Raw genomic sequence first — 22,405 nt, forward strand, 5'->3', positions numbered from 1 at the left:
TGTTTATTTTTTCATATTGACCACTGACAGCTAGTGCATATTTCCATTGTTTTTAATATTGTGGTTGTTTTACAGTAAATAACTGTTTTATACATGCTTTTAAATAAAAACATCTCAACCAAGTTTTGTGTCCAACTAAATGATTTATTTTGAGTTGGACAAGCATAAATAAAATTCTTTTTATAAATGAATCGATTTCATTTAAACTGTATTTAATAAAATTAAGTTGGACCAACTCAATTACATTTCATTGCATGAATTTGTCTTTTTTGAGTTGGGGTCACACATATTTATTGGATGGAAAACCTGCCCTCAATTAAATTGAGTTCATCCAATGAGTTATTTTTTTGAGTGCAGAATTTCTCCTGGAAACTCTTAACAAATGTTGCCAAACAATCAAGCTTTTATAAGTCTGTTGAAATCTCTTCATGACCTGATAGAAACATCAGTCCCAAAACAAACACACATATGAACCAACACACTGAATACAGAGACAAATGTGTCTATAGGCCTACAGGAGGAGCTCTGACATCACTGTAGTTCAGAGAGATTCAGAGAAAGTGAAAGTAACTTGATCAACAACAATATGGACGCCTGAAAAGATCAACCTCTTTAAACAACAGAATATTTATTGAGCCGTTCAAAGAGTCTTGTGGACACATCTGATCCTCACAGGTAATGATAGAAATATAAGAGAGATTGAGCTGAACAGGTTTCTGATGGAAGTGATCTGGTTTAGTAGAGTTTATGCTGAACTGGAATGAGTTGAACTGAATCAGGTTTAAGCATGTCAAATACTGAACTACTTTAGGTGTTTACTGCACTGAAATTGAATCAGAACTGTAATAAAAGTGTCATTTGATTGGTTGTAAAGCAAAGTTTGGTGTTTCTGTCATTTTGTCACATTATATAAAGACTAATGAAACAGGAAGTAAATGAGCTGCAGACAGACTGAACACAAACCTGCTAAACTGCAGCTGAAAATCACATTTATATTAAGGAGATTAAAACTACACCAAGACATACAATATATCTGTTAATTTTGAGGGGAAAGGTTATCTGTACTTAAATTTCCTTTAATATAAGCAGTTTCTAGTACAGATTGTTTTGTTTTTCCTTAAAAAGGCATCAAAAGAGGAAGGGCAATGGCAGAATATTCCCCAACATCACCGAAAATGAGAGAAAGGACAAGGAGTGTGGATGTTCCTCCATGTGAGTCAAAAACCCAATCAAATCTCTTGTATTTTATCTTCTTCAAAGTACCCAACTGTTTTCTAGATTTAAGCTCTGCACATTGTGGACATTCTCTCAACAAGATTTTCACTTTACACTAGTGCAGGTGATTTATATTCTTTATTTTACTTTCCAGTGATGTCATCCTCTAGTGGTCCACTGACTGAGGAGCTTCAGTGCTCGATATGTCTGGACGTGTTCACTGATCCAGTCAGCACTCCATGTGGACACAACTTCTGCAAGACCTGTCTGAATAAGTGCTGGGACAACAGCCAGACCTGCAACTGTCCATACTGTAAAGAAACATTCAAGATCAAACCTGATCTCAAGATTAATACCACACTCCGAGAAGTTGTAGATCACTATAAAAAGAAAAGTCCTGAGAAAAAAACTGAAGTTCTGAAAAATCCTGAAGTTCTGTGTGACATCTGTGAGGAAAGAAAGCTGAAAGCCCTGAAGTCGTGTCTGGTGTGTCAGAGCTCTTACTGTGAAACTCACCTGGAGCCTCATTTGAGAGTGGCAGGTTTAAAGAAACACAAACTGATCAATCCTGTGAGGAATCTGGAGGACTATATATGTCAGAAACATGAGAGACCTCTGGAGCTGTTCTGTAGAGATGATCAGACAATCGTGTGTGTGTCCTGCACTGACGGAGATCACAAGAATCACAACACTGTTTCATTAGAAGAGGTGTGTATTAAATACTAACAACATTAAAACAATATTTCACCCTTAAATTAAAATCCACTCATTATCTTGATGTACTTTTAAGGCCCATTCATCAACAGACGCAGACCAATGCCAACAGTCACCAGATTACAGTATGACACTTTTCAGACTATCTAATTCAGATTCAGCATATTCAATCAGTGAAAACAAGTTCCGACAGATGGCAACAGACTGTGACGGGGTAACACACTGATAGGTAACACTTTACAATAACAGTACATGAACATCCGTAACATCATGTACTAATAAGTAGTGTCTGTCGGCATCTGTCGGTGTGGTGTGAATTGGCCACAAAATACCCTTTAACTGTCAGAACTCAAAACTTCCTTTCCAGTCCAAAAAGACTTAATTGAGAATAAACTGCAAAAACAACTTATTCTGAACTTCTTTCAGCTGTCAGATCCCAGACACCTTCTTAAACACCAGGAGAATAATGATAAGAGTAAAATGTAGTAAAGTCTGTCAAAACTTGTGTGTAACAGGTTATAGACCTTATTTTCCAGAGAAACATGTGCGCCGCCATCTTTAGAATATTGTCTTTGAACTTCCGTTTTCGCGGTAGCCCTGTATATTTGTATGGCATCGCTGTTGAAGAATAATTAGCTGGTGAACTGGATTTACGTGTTGTAGAGTTAACAAAAGTTATCATGAGCATTGTAATGTTTAAAGCGGGTGTCTTAACAAATGTCAGTAGAACGGGAAGATTTTAAAATGAGCAGTTCATCCATAAATACATAAGATAACTGTGGAAATACAAGCCGGAAGTCAAAAGACAACGAGCGCAGCGCTGAAAAGGGGCGGGGCTACATAAGGTCTATAAACAAGCGACTAAAGTTTATTCAAGATCCCTGATCAGTTCAGTCAGTGTGATTTGAACAGTCTGAGCATCACGTTTCATTACTGGTGGTTTTATGAATCTGGTACAGTGATGCAGCTTTGAAAAGAAGCTCTTATTGACAGTTTGGGCCTTCAATACTAGACCAGACCACAAAACTGCAGCACATGTGTCAGTCAGTGTAAAAAAAAGTGCTGTTACTCGTTTCACATGTGATTACCAATTTACAATCAACAATATAATATAGTAGACCGGAAATCAGTGTTGTGATAATATGTGTGTTGTTCTCTGTTTATAGACTCAGCTGATGATCCAAGACACAGAGGAGATGATCCAGGGCAGAATCAAGAAGATTCAAGACATAAAAAACACAGCAGAATTCAGAAAAGTGAGTGGTTGTGGGTTGTTGCAAGGGAGTTGTGGATGATTGTTAGATGGTTTTTTACTGGACACATGCTAATTAGGAGTCTCCACAAACACATCCATTGGACACTAGGTAGCATTATAATTAGTACATTTATGCTTTAGTTCAGAACTCCAGAGCTATAATAGCTTGAGTTGAAATTCTTTTTCCTCTAAATGCCAAGATGCCATATTCCCAGCCAACACAGCATGGTGGGGCCCAGATGGGTGTCACCTGGGCAGCCTAACTGCGGCCCAGACATTTTTGTCCACGGTTTCCATGGAGGCCCCACATGGGTTAGCCCAGATGAACTGATCACTGCTCAGTGTGCACACTACAGGCTGTTAAATGAAACACAGAAACATGCTGGAGTTAATGAGATAATTAGGTGATAATGAGCAGAAACACCGAAGGACAGAGAAACAACAAGAACTACAACTTCAGCCACAGCCTTCGATGAAATCAACTTAAGATAAAATACATTAAATCTCTGAAGATCTGATCAAACATCTCCAAAAACAGCATTACCAGCTTCACTTATTACTAACCAGGGGTGCGTTTCCCGAAAGCATCGTTGGTGAACTATGGTCGTAAGTCCCATTGAACTCTATTGGTAACGACGGAACTTACGACCATAGTTCGCTTTGGGAAACGCACCCCAGACTTTATTTCTGACATTCATCTACAAAAGTTGTTGTTGAGAATTACCAGAGGTTTAGATGTTGATGATTTGTTGAAAATGTTTGTTTTGATGTCACCGTGATCGAGGTCAGCGCTTACTTCAGTTAGGCAGTTTGACTCTTGACTGTTTTAGTAATAATGTTTTTTTGGCTGGTTTTGCTGTTTGTTATGGCAAGAAAAGCAAGAGACAATGTGTTTAGCTGTTGTCAGCTATTCAATGATATGAATCTAATTGTCATCATGTTATGGCTTTGTTCACCAATCTAATGATTGAGCTTTATATGGAAAAAAGGTTATTAATTTCGTGCTGGATCTTCTCCAGAACTAAAAAAAAAAGTTACAAAAATCAGATCAGAATAATAAATCTGAAAAATACAATGTACATTAAATCCTTTAAAACACCTGCAAAATTTATTCACACACAGACATCAAGAATCAGCGTATGATTCTCAACAATGGTGACATGCTTCATGCTGCAATGCATTCTGGGTGCCTCATACAAAACTCATCCATGGCTCCCAGAATGCATTGCAGCATGAAGTATGTCACCATTGTTGAGAATCATACGCTGATTCTTGATGTCTGTGTAAGTGAAATGTGCAGGAGGTTTGAAGTGTTTAGTGAACAATGTGTTTTTCAAATTTTCTGATTAAAACATTTTTAGTGTTGAAATTCTAGAGGAGATCCAGCACAAAGTTAAACACATTTTGCTCCTAAAAAGGTCAGTCATTAGATCAGTGATTTAAGCCATTAAATGATGACTATATTTTTATCATTTAACAGCTGACCACATTGTTTTTTGTTTTTCTTGCCATAACAAACAGCCAGAGAAAAAATTAAAAGTTATAGTTAAGAGTCAAACTGCCTAACTGAAGTAAGCGCTGACCTCGATCACGGTGACATCAAACCAAACGTATTTTCAACAAATCATCAACATCTAAACCTCTGGTAATTCTCAATAACAACTTTTGTAGATGTATGTCAGAAATAAAGTCAGTCTGGTTAGTGATAAGTGAAGCTGGTAAAGCTGTTTGTGGAGATGTTTAATCAGATCTTCAGAGATTTAATGTCTTTTTATCTTCAGTTGATTTCATCGAAGGCTGTGGCTGAAGTCATAGTTCTTGTTGTTTCTCTGTCCTTCAGTGATTCTGCTCGTTATCACCTAATTATCTCATTAACTCCAGCATGTTTCTGTGTTTCATTTAACAGCCTGTAGTGTGCACACTGAGCAGTGTTCAGTTCATCTGGGCTAACCCATGTGGGGCCTCCATGGAAACCGTGGACAAAAATGTCTGGGCCCCAGTTAGGCTGCCCAGGTGACACCCATCTGGGCCCCACCATGCTATGTTGGCTGGGTTGGTGGCGGTTGGGTTCCAACTAATGAACTCTTGTAAGACTGCAGCCATTTCATCAATCAAGTTGAAATGTACAGTATATTCATCTTCTTTGGATCAAATGCCAACATATTCTTCAAATATTACTTGGACAGTTCAACAAACATGACTGCCAACAGCCAATCAAATTTCGGAGGCTATAATGTCAAATCAGAATGGCAGACAAATACAAAAATTGACAGATTCATACAGTACATAGTGTTAAAATGAGGTTGTGAACCAAATCTGTGTACCAAATCTTGTGGATGATTCTCACAAAGAAGATGGATATAAAGATGTGCTATAATAAACAAATTTATGTTTTTGCTGGTTTCGCTATATATGTATTACCATATCATCTACATGTGCCATTGGTGCTTTGACTCGATTATCTATACTTTGGCCCCTAGAGAAACACAGAGAAGGAGAAAGCAGCCCGTGTGGAGCTCTTCACTGATCTCATCCGTTCCATTGAGAGATGTCAGACTGAACTGCTGGAGATGATGGAGGAGCAGCAGAAAGCAGCAGAGAAACAGGAGGAAGAGCTCATTGAAGAGCTGGAGCAGGAGATCACTGAGCTAAAGATGAGAAAAACTGAGCTGGAGCAGCTCTCACACACTGAAGATCACCTCCACCTCCTACAGGTCAGTCAACATCTCTCTGATCAATGATAATGCAGTATATGACACCATAACACTCCCCATGCTGAAGGATTTCTCCTCTCTCCTGCTGTAGATTTACTCATCCCGGTGCAGCTCTAGAAACACCAGGAACTGGTCTGAGATCAGTGTGAAGACTGATGAGAGTCTGGAGACTCTGAGGAGAGCTCTGACTCAACTGCAGGACACTCTAGATGAGAAACTCATACAGGCTGGTATGAAAATATCAAATACACTGTACAGATATATATATATTTATCATCTTTTTATCAGGCCTGCCAACATGTATTCAGCACGAGACTTGCACAACTGACACTGTTTTCAGGCTCTCACGCTGCACATCCATATTCTCACACAGTGAAAAATCAATGCGGAGCAAAGAGTACACTGACAACGCACAGACAAGACGGAGCAGGTTATTTTTTTTTATATGAAATAAAGTCTCAGCCTTCAAATTTTGTAAGTTTTATTATGAATTTGAAACAATAAATACCATTTTGAAGCTCTTAAACTGGCATGACATACAGTGCATCCGGAAAGTATTCACTGTGCTTCACTTTTTCCACATTTTGTTATGTTACAGCCTTATTCCAAAAGGGATTAAATTAATTTTTACTCAAAATTCTACAAACGATACCCCATAATGACAATGTGAAAGAAGTTTGTTTGAAATCTTTACAAATTTATTAAAAAAAAAACAAACAAAAAAAACAACAACAACAAAATCACACGTACATAAGTATTCACAGCTTTTGCCATGACACTCAAAATTAAGCTTAGGTGCATCCTGTTTCCACTAATCATCCTTGAGATGTTTCTACAACTTGATTGGAGTAAAATCAGTTGATTGGACAGGATTTGGAAAGGCACACACCTGTCTATATAAGGTCCCACAGTTAACAGTGCATGTCAGAGCACAAACCAAGCCATGAAGTCCAAGGAATTGTCTGTAGACCTCCGAGACAGGATTGTATTGAGGCACAGATCTGGGGAAGGCTACGGAAAAATTTCTGCAGCATTGAAGGTCGCCGTGAGCACAGTGGCTTCCATCATCTGTAAAGGGAAGAAGTTTGGAATCACCAGGACTCTTCCTAGAGCGGGTCGCCCGGCTAAACTGAGAAATCGGTGGAGAAGGGCCTTAGTCAGGGAGGTGACCAAGAACCTGATGGTCACTCTGACAGAGCTCCAGCATTTCTCTGTGGAGAGAGGAGAACCTTTCAGAAGAACAACCATCTCTGCAGCACTCCACCAATCAGGCCTGTATGGTAGAGTGGCCAGACGGAAGCTACTCCTCAGTAAAAGTCAGATGACAACCTGCCCCCATTCACTCTGTGAATTTCCTTGAGAGGCCCAGCCAGAGCCCAGACTTGAACCCGATTGAACATCTCTGGAGAGATCTGAAAATGGCTGTGCATCGACGCTCCCCATCCAACCTGATGGAGCTTGAGAGGTCCTGCAAAGAAGAATGGGAGAAACTGCCCAAAAATAGGTGTGCCAAGCTTGTAGCATCATACTCAAAAAGACTTGTCTGTTTTTTTCAAACAAAACAAAAAAAAAAACTTTTTTTCACGTTGTCATTGTGGGGTATTGTTTGTAGAATTTTGAAGAAAAAAATTAATTTAATCCCTTTTGGAATGAGGCTGCAACACACCAAAATGTGAAAAAAGTGAAGCGCTGTGAATACTTTCCGGATACACTGTATTGCTGTAGCCTCAGTTCAAGCTGCAGGTGAACTGATCATCTTTTCCTTTTTACTACTAGTTACAGTACAAAATAAACATGATTGAACATCAGAGGGTATGTTGAAAGAACCAGTATAACTTACTGAAATGTATTAATTGCTCTATCAGTGTTTCAACAGCAGATAAAACAGCTTGTAAATAATGTAGCGAATTAACTCAAATGGGAAATATTAATAATTATTCATAACTCAATATGATTTATTAATTATGATTAATTATGAATATGTAAATCTGTTAATCAGATTAACTGGATATAGCTACATTAATCTTAATATTACAATCAATTAACCTGTTGTCCAGGGAACACTCTGTGTTGATTGTTTAATAATTCTAAGAAATGTTCATTTCCAGGTTATGGAAAAATAACATTCTTATTGTACCGTGCTACTTAGAGCATGGATTCAGGATCTAAATCACTTAAGAGGCAACTTATTAGCAGATGGAGTCAGAACCAAACATGTATTGTGCACAATCTTTATTAACTAACTCACAAACACATAACTAAACTAACAAACACATAACATACAACAAAGGTCACACACATATGTACTGTAGGTAAGAATGAGTAATGATAGGGTTTAACCGGAAGTTAAGTTCTAGAAAGGAATCATCAGTTTCTTCAGCAATGGCAAAGGTAAGTCTTACAAATTAATACTAAATCGCTGTTTAGTGTTAAAATGTATGATACTTCCAAGATGCCTTTAGGCTGAGGAGCGTCAGATCTCCAGGTTGAGGAGAGATCTTGAGGATTTTGTCTGAAGTTGTTGCCAGTCTTTTCTATGTTGGATGTTGAGCACATGGCTAGTTTGTAGGCCGAGGCCTACAGGCCTTGCAGGCCTGGCCTAGGCCGGCCGCAAGGAGATCCATTCGGTCGTCCAGAAGCAAGGAAAAGAGAGGGAGTGGCATTGTTCTCTAGCTTTTAACCTCTGGCTGCATCAACCTTAAGAGGTTGGACTTTGACCAATGAAGGTGTTGTATTTCCGGGTGACAACACACCCCCTTGTCCGGGCTTTTATGACCAAGCAGATTAACAAGCTGAGTCTTTGAGAACAAAAGACATGTGACTGAAGATAAGCAAAGAGTCCATGAGGGTGAAACAAAGCATAATCATGACAGTACTCCAGAGATGAGCAAAAAAGCACTATACTACATATTATATTTTTCTCTAATACCATGAAAAGTTTTTATTATAACTTAAAAACATCCTGAAATGCAATCGTATACAAGTCAGTTTATAATTAACCTTTAATAATAAACTGACAGGCTGACCCCCCACCCCTTTAACCTCTGCAGTAATGCTGGCAGCACTCATACGTCTATTTCCCAAACACAACCTCTGGATATGATGCTGAGCACGTGCACTCAACTTCTTTGGTCGACCATGGTGAGGCCTTTTTTTTTTTTGTTTGTTTTTTTTTGTTTGTTTTTTTAAAAAAAAATTTGTTAACCACAGTAGAGCTATATACTTTTTTTGGTATATAAATTGTTAAAAAAAATCTTCTGATTTAATTTCGAGATTTGAAGTATTAGATAGCTATTTGCACCACTATTTACAATGACACTAATAATTCTTAATTTCTGATAGAAATGCAAAATCAATCAGTAGTTATTAATAGAATAACGAGACACAAACCTTTACATTCAATTGCATTTGGCCCCATTTATTTTTGATCACAGTGCATACACATACAAACTTTAAGTCCAAAATTGCGCACATTTGGATAAATACAAGTTTATCTCATATTTCATTAGATAGAATATAAGCTGGGCCGTACGCAGGGTTTCATACCGAGGTCAGAAAATGTAGTTTGCTAGGGGGGTACGGGGGCATACTCCCCTGAAAATTTAGATTTCCCTGGTGTACCTACATATGTGCATTTTTAAGACGTATTAAGGCCAATTGGATAACAATTTAAAACCATGTCAACAAATACATGCACGCACAGTTTTGAGGCAGCTTTAATTGCATGTTTGGTAATTTCATGACTTAACCTACAACGGAACAACGACGGTCATTGCTCGTAGTTTCTTTTGCGCTTTATTTAAGCTATAATAAAGTAATTATGCAGCGCGCGGCGGATTTGCGCATGTAATTCTTGAGTGCGCGCCACGAGCACAGTATAACGGCTGATTGGACAGTCGTGTTCATTTTTCTGAGTTTTACCGACATAGCCTGACAACATCTCATCTGACCGCAGTTCAGTGAAGCTCCCTCGACGTCACCTAACATTACCTTTTCTGCGCTTGTTTGACTTGCACCTGGCGCTGAGGCGAAGTCGGAATGCGCGTCTGAAAAGTGTCTCGTTTGTTGTGGTCGTAAGAGACAGTTCTATATAAACGCAGCGTTTTACTTGATGTTTTTTTTTTTTCCCGGGAATAAAAATATTTCAGCAGAGGTAGGGATACATAGACCAGAAGGGGGGAAATCCCCCCCCCCATCCCCCCTACAAATCGCACCCTGCATATAGCCTACATATAATACATATAAATATTTTTGTGACTCTAACTCGATGGTCACATTATTATCATCAGCTCACAGTTCTTCTTGAAAAGAGACGGTAATTTTTAGCTCTAATTTCAGAAAACATAAAACTGCATAGAGGAGAAACTGTAGAGAAACATTAATATGCAATTAACTTACAGATGTTTTGTCCTTTCAGTTGTTCCATCACTATATTTGGTGAATACATTTCCTAAGGGTCTATAAACAGTTGTGTGCAAATCAATTTAGCAGAGAATAATTCTAAATGTTTCACCAAAACCACAAAAGACAATCAAATTAATAAATGTCATGGGTTTGAGAGGCAGATTTGATCTTCATGAGAAGAGGGATGTGTGTGAAATATCAGGCCTGAAGCTCCAACAGCTTAACAGTGCTAAAAAACACACATTGATCAGATAAAACATGATGTTGTTCATTATTATTTAAATATAACCTTAAAACTTGTCTATAATTCCACACATAAACATGTCAAAGATCTGATGATGTTTTATTGTCATGTGTCTCTACAGATCTGAAGAGGATGCAGCAGTATGAAGGTACAGTGTGTGTCTGAACTACACTAGATTACATTCATATACTCACAGCTTCATTACTGACCTACAGGATGATTAAACACTGATTAAATATTAAAAACATCATCACAAAAGGTCTGTATTAAGATGTGATTTATATTCTCTGTTTTTTAAGTGGATGTGACTCTGGATCCTGATACAGCTCATCCATATCTCATCCTGTCTGATGATGGAAAACAAGTAAAATGTGGAGACATTAGGCAGGACCTCCCAGACAATCCAGAAAGATTTGATTACAGTGTATGTGTCTTGGGAATGGAGGGATTCTCCTCAGGGAGATTTTATTTTGAGGTGCAGGTGAAGGGAGTAACTAAATGGGGTTTAGGAGTGGCCAGAGATTCCAGTAACAGGAAGGGATCGATCACACCGAGACCCTGTAATGGACACTGGACTTTGGCACTGAAGAATGGGAATGAATATGTAGCCGCTGCTGGTCCCTCTGTCTCTCTGTGTCTGAGAGTGAAGCCGCAGCGGGTCGGTGTGTTTGTGGATTATGAGGAGGGTCTGGTCTCCTTTTATGATGTGGAGTCCAGATCTCATATCTACTCTTTCACTGGTCAGTCTTTCACTGGAAAACTCTATCCATTGTTTGGCCCTGACTCTAATGATGGAGGTAAAAACTCAACTCCACTGATCATCACACCTGTCAAATACAATAAATGAATTTACACCCCAAATATGAAATGTGTGATGAAAATAATGCTTCATGCAATTAATGTTTAAAAACATCAAAAATGTGTATCAATCATTTGTTTTACATCAGCTGTTTTACATCAAAGTGATTACAGCATCTGAAAAAACTATGCAGTATAATTGATTATGGTAGTTTTTATATTCACATATACGCATATATACAAAACATATAACTAACTACATATATGTAAGCATCTGTTACATGCTTAAAAAATAATGAAATATAAAGGCTTGTATGCAAAAAATTTTTCACACAGTTATATTACTGATTATTAGATGTCACGTAAATTATGACAACACTCAGAAGTCCATTTAAAAACTTTTATTACAATTTAATTCATTAAATGGTAAAAATACTCTCCAGACTTGACAGGGCCAATGCAGATCCCAGGTTTTTGCTGCCTATAGAGAACAAAACACAAAAATTGAGTTGCACTACAGCTTGACAGACATCAATGTGATAAACAGACTTGAAAATGACTTACCTCTTTATTAACCGAAAGAGCGATACTCATCAGCACGCTGCAATGTCGAACAACATACACGCTGAAAGAAATGAAAAACAAATTCAACACTGCATAGACATCCTGATCTCCTCGATCCGTTACAAAGCTAAAACCGCTCTCATTTTATGAATTTTACTGCGTTGTTCAATAGCTGAAAATGACTTGCCTCTTTATTAACTCATCAGCACGCTGCAATGTCGAACAACATACACACTGAAAGAAATGAAAAACATATTCAACACTGCATAGACCTACACAGAGATATTCGTTTCACAATGCATCCCCTTTCTGAATTTCCTTCTTGATACAATTAATGTAAAAATGCTCCTGATTACATTTAAATGTAATGTTTGTATTTCCCATTAAAAGCAAATAAAATATTGAAATTAGATTTTTGTTTGTTGATACTTTTAACTACACTGACTAATCTTTCCTCTTTACTAAATCAGTACTTAAAAGTAGAATCTATAGTTTGCAAGATTCCTGTGTTCCTTAGCATGTCTGACAAATTCTGGAATAGACTCTACAGAGTACTGACACACTTTGCAAGAGAAAGGCATTTCTAATCTTATTTCCAAGCAATTTTAACTTTAGATGCTGTACTTACCCATCCATATCTGGTGACTTCACCAAGGATTTTTACCTGTAAGACAAAGAGAAACATGGATAAGTTAAAACATAAAAAGGTTACAAAATAATTCCAATATATAAAATCAAAATAAATAATTCGAAAAGAAAACAAATTTCAAAGACCAGAAATGACAAGCTAACAACTTAAATGCAACTTAAAAATAGCAAAAAAAAAAAAGTTGACATATAATTTTAGTAAATTAAATAATTGAATGCTAGTATTAATTATTCAATCTGTGCATTTCATTTATTACTTGTAAAAAAGATGGCTAATCTATCCTATTATTATTTATTTATTTACCTATTACAATTAATTTGAGATCTCTTGGGGTCCTAACAGAGACCCGATTTCGAGGGAGAACCTGATTTGTCACAAATAAGAAATGAGAAGCACCCAAAGTGACAAAAAACGGGGATTATAATAGCCATTATCCTGAATATCAAACAATATCAAATATACAACTAAATTATCCGCAGTCCATTGGCAGTGGCTGTATCCAGATATTAATAAACTAGTGCACTTGAAGAAGTTAATGAAAACGAGTGAGCAAAATCCTGTGAACGTCTGGTCTGAAGAAGGACTATACCGAGACGCGGTATAGTGCCTGTGTATTCACTTTAAGTGTAACTTACATCGGTTGTACTCACGTAATAAATGTATAATATGACTAAAAACACTGTGTTTGTCCCTTCAAGTTGTGCATAACATTAGTGTAATAGGTCGATTTCGAACATAGCTTTAGGCTTAGGCGCGTAAGGCCTCGATCGCGACAGGACACACGCACACGGTGTAAGTTACACACAAATGTTCAGAAACAAGAACATTTCGATTACTTTGTTCTAAACTTTAAATTATTAACTAACATTAACAGCAAACCTTGTGATAATTAGTATTTGGCTAACGTTAACTGTCTAACGTTAACGTTAGAATGTTTGTGTTACAAATTACTATCAAACTCACCACCGATTATTTAACGTTAACGTTAGTGGTAACGTTAAAACGAATATCTTCCCATTTGGGGTGAAACTTTCAGAAATACACATCTTTAAGATATTGAATAAAATTGTATATCTCACCTGACTGGTTCTTGTTGGTCTTGCTCATCCTCAAAGGCTCAGAAAATGAATTGGAAAATGAGTGCGGGCTGACGGTTTAGATGATTGGTTGCCAGGTATATCCCGTGCGATTCCGCTCTTTATGTAATTAGTGTGTTTAATAGAAAGCAAAATAATAATAATAAAAAAATATTATGGGAATTGATTTTATCTATTTACCTAGCCTATACTATTGACATCTACATCTCTACAACTACCTCCCACCCACAAAATTGTTGGCTATGTAACCTATGAGATTAGTTGGTTTTGTGTCAAAATCTGGCAACCATAAAGATACGCAATTAAAAAACACCCACATAAAACATTAAACTTTTTTTTAACTATATGCTAAATGCCTTAATATATGGGTTACCTTATGAAACGATGTATTATAAAATTCCTTATAAATAAATATATAATTAATAAATAAAATTCCTTGTCTGTTGGATTATTACTGTCATCAATTTAACAGTAATATAAGGATTACTGTAATTATTTTCCCACTCTATTGTTTTTTTTCAAAGAATAGCATAAATTGACAGCAACTGTCCTGTAAATAGTTTCTACAGTAAGACAAAGCTGGAAATACAGCAATATATAATACTGCAAAAGTTATAAAATTGACAGCAACTTACTGTAAACTGTTTCTACAGTAAGCTTTCTCTGATAATACAGCAATAATACTGTGAAAACAACAGAAATCGTTTACAGTGTAGTATCGTCAGTACCGTAAGGAATGTTGTATATGCGGCAGCTACACTTCAATTGAACATGCGTGCCTGCAAAAACATTACAAGAGACTGCCGTTGACTGTCTGCTGTGCCCTGTGTAGTAAATGCTCTGTAGAAATAGCGCCTTATTGTTTCCTGATGCTTCAGTTAATTTTGCAATGAGATATAGTTGCAAGTTGCACTTGCACGTTGTTGTTCGCAGTGCATTTTATCTGGAGAAAGGGTCTGAAATTCACTTAATTAACATCATAAAAATCTTTATATAAGAATGAATTCTCACAGTTTTTCCGTTGCTCATTTGACCACTTCTGGAAAAGATTAAATAGTTTGTTTCTAGAAACATCTTTGCGAACACGATTCAGACAAATGCAATTCCATTCATCAATAAGCTATAGCGGGTTTGCACTCGGTTCTTATCAATCATATCAATCGTGATTTTATAATTATAAATGTATTATATGTTTTAATATACATACTGCTCTCCAGTCAGGGTTAGATATTTCAAGATAGGCTGGCAAAAATGCTCCTGATAGTTCGTGACACGAGCAAGAGCGCTGTTTTTGTTTTGTTTCTAAATGAGTTTTTGAACAAATTGGGCGAGTCACTGACTCACTAATCCATTCATTAAGACAGTCATTTGCTTCGTTCCTGAATGAATCAGCCGTTTTGAACGAATCGGTTAAATGATTTATTGACTTAATCATTAACACTTGCTGCCACCTACTGGCAACTTTAGTCTCCCATCTAAAAGTAGGTCTATTCTATCTTTTTTTTCCGCCAACATTTTTATTTCTATATTCAAATTTTTATATTTGAAACATTAATATCATATCATTATTTATGCAATTGTAATTGAAGTGTAAATGCATAAATGCTACATCGTAATGTCAGTTCATACAGCTTCTGTGCAGTGCTAAGATGAATTTTGTTTACAGTGATTCATTTGATTGGTAATAAAAGCCTGTTATTCATTCTCATTAATGTATTCAGAGAAAAATCTGGTCTGTTTTCATGTTTTTATAAAGTTTTGGTTCATTTTGTATACTGCATGGTATCGCGATACTTCTTGGTATCCAGCGGTGTAGTCCTAAAAAAGTAAGTGGTGTACTATTAAATTTTTTAAAAATTTGCTTTGACATTAGTGGCAAAAGTCAATTATTCAGGGGTGTAATTTTGGTGTGAACATTAGGTAAAAATTTACAACAGCGCATAAAAATGTGGTCATGACTTTCACAAACAAACAAAAACCACAGCCAAGCTAATGGAAATCCACTCTCTGTCAGTAGGTGGCGCTTATGGAACAGCAGAAATAGAGCTGTGACCCCAGTAACCTCAACAATTAGCAGCGCTGCTTATAAACACTGTGCGTTACGGAGGGAAGATGAAAAGAAAATGCCATCAAAACTTTTATTAAGTCAGTCAGTTCCCTTCAGAGGTACATTCATAGATTCATTTACTTTACTTTAATTCATATAATTTCATATAATTTCCCAACTGTCGTCTCTCATTTATTGTAAAGGTTATTTAAATTCATTAAACTTACGAAACATACGAAACTGTAAATATACGAAACTGTAATTTACAAGTCCAACTAATTGTCATGTCTAACTAATTTTTTTCAGTTGATTATCTATTTCATTAATAATTTTAAGATGGTTATGACATAACCTTCTTAAAATTATTAATGAAATGGATAATCAAGTCCATTAGAGTTTCACTTATCTGAGTTCAGCCAGTGGTGTGAAAGAATTGGAGCATTTGTGTAATGTTACATATTGTTACAGGTCTTCTTTCTTTCTTTATTTACTTATTTATTGTGATTTGATTTAAGTATTTACATGTAGTAATATTTATTTCAATGCATTTATGAATACTGTGATTTAAAGTGTCTTAATGACTCTGAAATACAATGTTTATGCTCAGAAAACACAGAGGAACACTTGAGTAACTTCTAACTCTCGTCTCTCTCATTTATTGTTTTTCACTGTTTTTACAGACGTGATCTCATACTTGACTTATTTCAGCTTGAATCAGACTCATTCTTCATTCCTGATTCTTTTTATAAAAACAGGGCAGACAACTTTTGAGTGAGAATTGGGGGGAGGGAGTGATATTGACACAAATTTCAAGATTTGATTTCAATCTTGATTTAATATCAATTCATTTGGATATATACATGAATATATTTTTTCTAAAGGAAAAAAAATCTTTCTCATCAAATGTTGTGAACTAACGTTATACAGGTGACGAGCTGGTGACGTTACATTATTATTGTAGGTTAATTAACAACTGATTTGTATACAATTACATTTCAGGACATTTTTATAATAATGAAGTTATAATAAAATATTTTACTGGTATTAGAGTAAAAATATAATTTATGTAATATAGTGTTTTTTTGAAACTGTTGAAACACTGATGGAGCGATTACACGAGACATGATACATTTGTTGTACTGGTTCTTTCAACATCTGATGTTCATTCATGTTTATTTTGTGCTGCAAAATAACTAGCAGTAAAGAGGAAGAGAAGATCGGTTCACATGCCGCTTGAACTACAGCAATATGTCACCATTTTAAGAGCACCAAAACTGCATTTATTGTTTGAATTTCATAATAAAACATACAAAATTTGAAACCTGAAAAGCTGAAGTCTGTCTGCATATGGTCCGTGTCCTCTTTACTCCACAATGTTTTTACACTGAGAATATGATAAATATATGTATCTGTACAGTGTATTTGATTTTGTCATACCAGTTTGTGTTAGTTTCTCCTGTAGAGTGTCCTGCAGTTGAGTCAGAGCTCTCCTCAGAGTCTCCAGACTCTCATCAGTCTTCACACTGATCTCAGACCAGTTCCTGGTGTTTCTAGAGCTGCACAGGGATGAGTGAATCTACAGCAGGAGAGAGGAGAAATCCTTCAGCATGGGGAGTGTTATGGTGTCATATACTGCATTATCATTGATCAGAGAGATGTTGACTGACCTGTAGGAGGTGGAGGTGATCTTCAGTGTGTGAGAGCTGCTCCAGCTCAGTGTTTCTCATCTTTAGCTCAGTGATCTCCTGCTCCAGCTCTTCAATGAGCTCTTCCTCCTGTTTCTCTGCTGCTTTCTGCTGCTCCTCCATCATCTCCAGCAGTTCAGTCTGACATCTCTCAATGGAGCGGATGAGATCAGTGAAGAGCTCGACACGTGCTGCTTTCTCCTTCTCTGTGTTTCTCTGCTCAACCAGGACAATCAACACGTTATTAGTGGTGTTTGATAAGACAAGAATCAGTGTTACTATTGCTCTGCTTCAGTGTTTTTAGAGGATTTTCAAAATAACTTCATCCTGCATCGACTGAACTGAATGATTCCTCAAATCATGTGTCTTGTTGAGGAGAGATGTTACGTGCTGCTATAAAAAATTAAAAAAATTTAAAAAATCAATTGCAATAGCGCCTTTATACAGCAATTCACAAAACACTAATTTAATATTAAGTAAATTACATTATAGACACAATATTGACAGTTACTTTGTCTATTTTTGCTTTGCCTGGGAAAACAGTTCAACTTTCAAACAAAACTGCAGCAAAAATTGTTGAACATGTCTGAGCAACACATATAGTACAATGTTTGTTTCTGTCTGTCGTTTAAACAAGTATTAAACCAAATCAATTCAGATTGATGATTCTCTCAAAGACAGCACATGTCACCACTTACTGGTCTATCGATGTAACCTGCAGAAAGGTGTCTTTCTGTGTCTTCATCAGTTGAGTCTATAGACACAGAACAACACACACACACATTCATCATGACAGAGATTTACTGTCTTCTGAGGAAACCTTTAATGTTTCCATTAACTCTTTTGTTTCACAAAATGAAGAAATGTGATTCCTCATGATATGAGCCTTTTAAAATCAGTTTTGTCAGTAACTTTTACCTTCTTCTCTTCACTCTCCTCTTCTATAGGAACAGTGTTGTGGTTCTTGTGGTCTGTTTAAGTGCAGATCGGACACACACACGTCTGATCATCTCTACAGAACAGCTCCAGAGGTCTCTCATGTTTCTGACATATATAGTCCTCCAGATTCCTCACAGGATTGATCAGTTTGTGTTTCTTTAAACCTGCCACTCTCAAATGAGGCTCCAGGTGAGTTTCACAGTAAGAGCTCTGACACACCAGACACGACTTCAGGGCTTTCAGCTTTCTTTCCTCACAGACGTGTAGCATATGCACACGTATCAGGATAATCAATAAACTTGGGAATGTTCAGAACACTTTTAGCATGCTGGACTGGGTTGTAAAACCATTTCGGCTCCGCATAGTCTGCCATAAGATGAGCCCACTTGACACTTTTGTGGACAAGCGATGGTAAACAGTAAAGTCCAACTTCCTCTCTTTGGTGACTTCAAAAGGAGCACCCCCCCCCAGAGACTGACCAGATCCACATTCCAACACCCACACGCACAGGGACACACAAAAAACACACACACAGACACACACAGAAACACACAATCATACATTTTGAACTGTATTTGTAAACTACCACTATGCTGAAATATATATTTCATATATTTTAGGGCCTATGCATGTTTCCTAGTGTTTAAATGAGTGTATTTGTGCTAGTGTGCATTTTAATAGTGGAATTCTGTCTGTAAACCATAACTTCTTGTCTATGCCTTTATGATCTGTCGAGTTTGGTCTCTCCGTAAAGCTCCGGACACGAGCTATTTACTGAGATATGTCACACCGCTGACAAATGCATTTTTCTATGTGTTTAATGATACTGTGAAGAACACACTCCATTTGGAGATCTGAACTGATAGTCATAAATCATGCAGATTAAGTCGTGAGGCCAAGCAAAGGAAAAGCTTTCCCGCCAACTTTGCACCCATGTTATTGGCTACCCCACCTCAAGGAGGTGTGTCGGCTTATCTGTCATAAAAGCAAAGACGCACAATTCCGGCTCTCTCTCCCGGCTCTCCCCGATTGTCTCACGAGCCTCTCGTGCACGTTTTTCCCGGACATCTCCGGTGACCACGCGCTGCCATCGCGCTCAGCTTCGGGACCGCCATCTTCCAGCGAAACTCACTCTCAAGTCCTCAGTTCGAACCTTCCCCGCGGAACGGAGGAAGCCAACGAACTGCACCAGCGCTAACCTGAAATTCGACACACGCAACCAATGCAAGTATACTGCCGTTTCTCAATCTTAGATGATGAAACTGATTTTCCGTGCTGGCCTAGGACTGGTGTGAGTTTGCTACTTGCCTTCTCTCTTTCCTTCTCTACTTCCACTCTTGTACATAGTGTGTATTCTTGTATATATATTTAGATGTATAACCTCTGTATTCGTAGTTTGCATTTATTAAAACGTTATTCACGCTCGATTGTTCTGTTTGTTCTTTCAGCTGAAAACCAAGTCACTTTAACGTTTTTCGATCGCTTTATGCTTTAGTTATTTTCATGGCCAGAAAATAACTCTGTTTATAATATTCTGTGAGGGACTTAGTTTGCTGGACAAACGAACAGTTTCTCTAAATAATTACTAAACCAGAACTAATCATATACGTAATTGATTATAATTCGTTGTAATTGATTCACAATATATGTTTAATTCCCCGTTGGGTCGATATATGAATCATAATTTATTCATAACCTTATGAATTATTAGATTCATATTTCATCCATAAATTGATTAATAACTGTACGAACCACTACATTCGTTACAGACGTCACACAAAACTTCAGGTTTTTTCTCAGGACTTTTCTTTTTATAGTGATCTACAACTTCTCTGAGTGTGGTATTAATCTTGAGATCAGGTCTGATCTTGAATGTTTCTTTACAATATGGACAGTTGCAGGTCTGGCTGTTGTCCCAGCACTTATTCAGACAGGTTTTGCAGAAGTTGTGTCCACATGGAGTGCTGACTGGATCAGTGAACACGTCCAGACATATAGAGCACTGAAGCTCCTCCGTCAGTGGACCGCTGGAGGATGACATCACTGGAGAGAGAAATGTTGAGAATGAATGACCATCAGTATAGTCAACACAGTCACTGTAGTCTACTACACTATAGTCTAAAGTTTGGACATACTTGAAACAAACACTGAATTTAAGAATAAACAAAGAAACAAAACAAACAAATAAATAAATAGATAATGGATGGATGAATAAAAAAATACTGATTTGAGATAAAATGATTTTATACATTAATGCACATTTCTGAACTATATATTTCAAAATATTATCGTATGAGAAGAGTGAAAATCATTCATCTGGTTACTGACTTACATGGAGGTTCAGTTATACTCTATCTCCGTCTTTCTTTTGTTGATGTTGGTGACGATTCTGCCATTGTTTTTTCCCTCTTCAAGTCTTGTCAAGAAAAAAGACGGAGACTTGGCTTAATACTGGAGAACTAGACCCATGATTCTCTGCCTTCTGCCTTTGGACTGTTTCTTGTTATCTGGACTGTGAACGATATCTGCCTGCCCTGATCTACTGTCTGTATCCTGACCACAATTCTGCCTGCTCTCTGCCATACCTGTTTGCCCCTGCCTAGACCCTGCCTGTACGGCCACGCTAACTTTAAATAAAGCTTGCAAATGGATCTCTGCCTGAGTCCCGTCTCATTACAGAAGACCTCGCCAAAACAACGATTCAGCAGCTTTTCTGATGAACACTGGTCTGGTAGGAACTTTGCATTATTGTTATTAGGGCTCAAGCAGGGCTCACAATCACTGGAGGAATATGTTGTGGAATATTTAGACATTGTTTATTATTCAGACTTGCCGGACTGTGCGCTGATAGACTTTTTCTGTGAGGGCATTAATCAGCCACTCAAATCACAACTCATTCATGAGGGACCCCATTCATCTCTAAGTCAGTTTCTGGATTATGCTTTATTGACTGTTGGCTCTCTGTTTACTGTGGGTGTTGTGGAGGAATGCGACACCTCGTCTGGTCATGTAATGGCTGCCACGCCAGAGTCACTCACAAAATGGTGGCCACCATAATAACAACACCAAGTCAAGTCAGCACTGATTATCCTGAACCAAGTCGAGTCTCCGCTGATCGCCCAGAGCCACGTCACGTTTCCGCTGATCTTCTAGAGTCACGTCTCTGGATCTGTCCGAGAGCGGAGAGGGTTGCGTTCCAGTGTGGCTGATCCACCGTTGACTTCAGCACGAGCAGCTGGCATTCCTAAGCCCCCACCAGCCGCTTCACACTCTAGCCCGCCGGCCGCGTCGCACGCAAGCTCTCCGGCAGCAACGCACTCAAATTCTCCGGCGGCAACGCACTCAAATTCTCCGGCGGCAACGCACTCAAGCTCTCCGGCGGCAACGCACTCAAATTCTCCGGCAGCAACGCACTCAAGTTCGCCGGCTGCAACGCACTCAAGTTCGCCGGCTGCAACGCACTCAAGTTCGCCGGTTGCTACGCACTCAGACTCTCTGGATGCTATAGACAAGACGGCCGCTTCGCCAGTGCCCACGGGCAAGATGGCCGCCCCTTCAGTGTCTGTGAACATAGGGGTTGTTCCAGCCATTGAGTCCGCTCCAGAGCCCAAGCTCCTTGCCCTGCCGGCACCGCCCAAGCGCCTTCCCCTGCCGGCGCCAACCAAGCTCCTTGCCCTGCCGGCACCACCCAAGTCCCTTGCCTTGCCGACGCCAGCAAGCTCCTAGCCCACGAGCCGCCACTTTCACCATTAAATCCCCTAAGACAATTTTTGGGGGGGCCATATACCTGTGGGTGGGGAACTGGTGGCTGGGGAAATTGTGGGTGGGGTACCTGTGGGTGGGTTTACAGACCCGCTAGGGCCGTCTATGGACTCCGAACTGCAACGGTCAACAATGGCCCCTGAATTGCCAGGGCCGCCCGAGCCACCTGACCTGCTGTGGCTGCCCAAGCCACCTGACCTGCCGTGGCTGCCTGAGCCACCGGACCCGCCTTGGCTTCCCGACACACCTGACCTGTCGTGGCTGCCCGAGCCACCGGACCCGCCTTGGCTTCCCGACACACCTGACCTGTCGTGGCTG

The 22,405-nt window shown here is 38.4% G+C and overlaps 3 protein-coding genes across 4 annotated transcripts in view; 2 read left to right on the plus strand and 1 right to left on the minus strand.

Moving 5' to 3' along the window:
* Window positions 1-22,405, minus strand: part of LOC125276137 (E3 ubiquitin-protein ligase TRIM21-like) — a 42,365-nt gene that overhangs the window by 9,992 nt on the left and 9,968 nt on the right. The window contains exons 1-4 of one of the 2 annotated variants that reach the window (XM_048203628.1): window positions 18,305-18,819; window positions 18,085-18,140; window positions 17,369-17,602; window positions 17,139-17,277 (exon numbers count right to left, since the gene is read on the minus strand). In XM_048203628.1, the coding sequence (XP_048059585.1) occupies window positions 17,139-17,277; window positions 17,369-17,512 (283 nt within the window). In that variant the 5' untranslated portion in view covers window positions 17,513-17,602; window positions 18,085-18,140; window positions 18,305-18,819. Of the gene's footprint in view, window positions 1-17,138; window positions 17,278-17,368; window positions 17,603-18,084; window positions 18,141-18,304; window positions 18,820-22,405 lie in introns of those variants that run through there. The other variant, XM_048203627.1, reaches the window with a different exon arrangement.
* Window positions 555-12,318, plus strand: LOC125276122 (E3 ubiquitin-protein ligase TRIM39-like). Its single transcript, XM_048203600.1, has 8 exons — window positions 555-675; window positions 1,126-1,212; window positions 1,370-1,923; window positions 3,096-3,185; window positions 5,665-5,898; window positions 5,990-6,128; window positions 10,668-10,694; window positions 10,846-12,318. Exons 2-8 carry the CDS (start codon window positions 1,146-1,148, stop codon window positions 11,391-11,393), a joined length of 1,659 nt encoding a protein of 552 aa, XP_048059557.1. The 5' UTR covers window positions 555-675; window positions 1,126-1,145; the 3' UTR covers window positions 11,394-12,318.
* The window catches only part of LOC125276113 (E3 ubiquitin-protein ligase TRIM39-like), a 302,026-nt gene continuing 280,175 nt past the window's right edge, over window positions 555-22,405 (plus strand). The window contains exon 1 of the mRNA XM_048203586.1: window positions 555-675. The gene's annotated coding sequence lies outside the window, so the exon portion shown is untranslated. The remainder of the gene's footprint in view (window positions 676-22,405) is intronic.

The sequence above is a fragment of the Megalobrama amblycephala genome, linkage group LG9 (assembly GCF_018812025.1).
Source record: "Megalobrama amblycephala isolate DHTTF-2021 linkage group LG9, ASM1881202v1, whole genome shotgun sequence".
Classification (NCBI taxonomy): domain Eukaryota; kingdom Metazoa; phylum Chordata; class Actinopteri; order Cypriniformes; family Xenocyprididae; genus Megalobrama; species Megalobrama amblycephala.

Coding starts and splice junctions, on each gene's coding strand:
- LOC125276122 (XM_048203600.1), top strand. CDS start 1,146: ATGGCAGAATATTCCCCAACATCACCGAAAATGAGAGAAAGGACAAGG. Junction 3,186..5,664: donor ACACAGCAGAATTCAGAAAA/GTGAGTGGTTGT, acceptor TTTGGCCCCTAG/AGAAACACAGAGAAGGAGAA. Junction 5,899..5,989: donor ATCACCTCCACCTCCTACAG/GTCAGTCAACAT, acceptor CTCCTGCTGTAG/ATTTACTCATCCCGGTGCAG.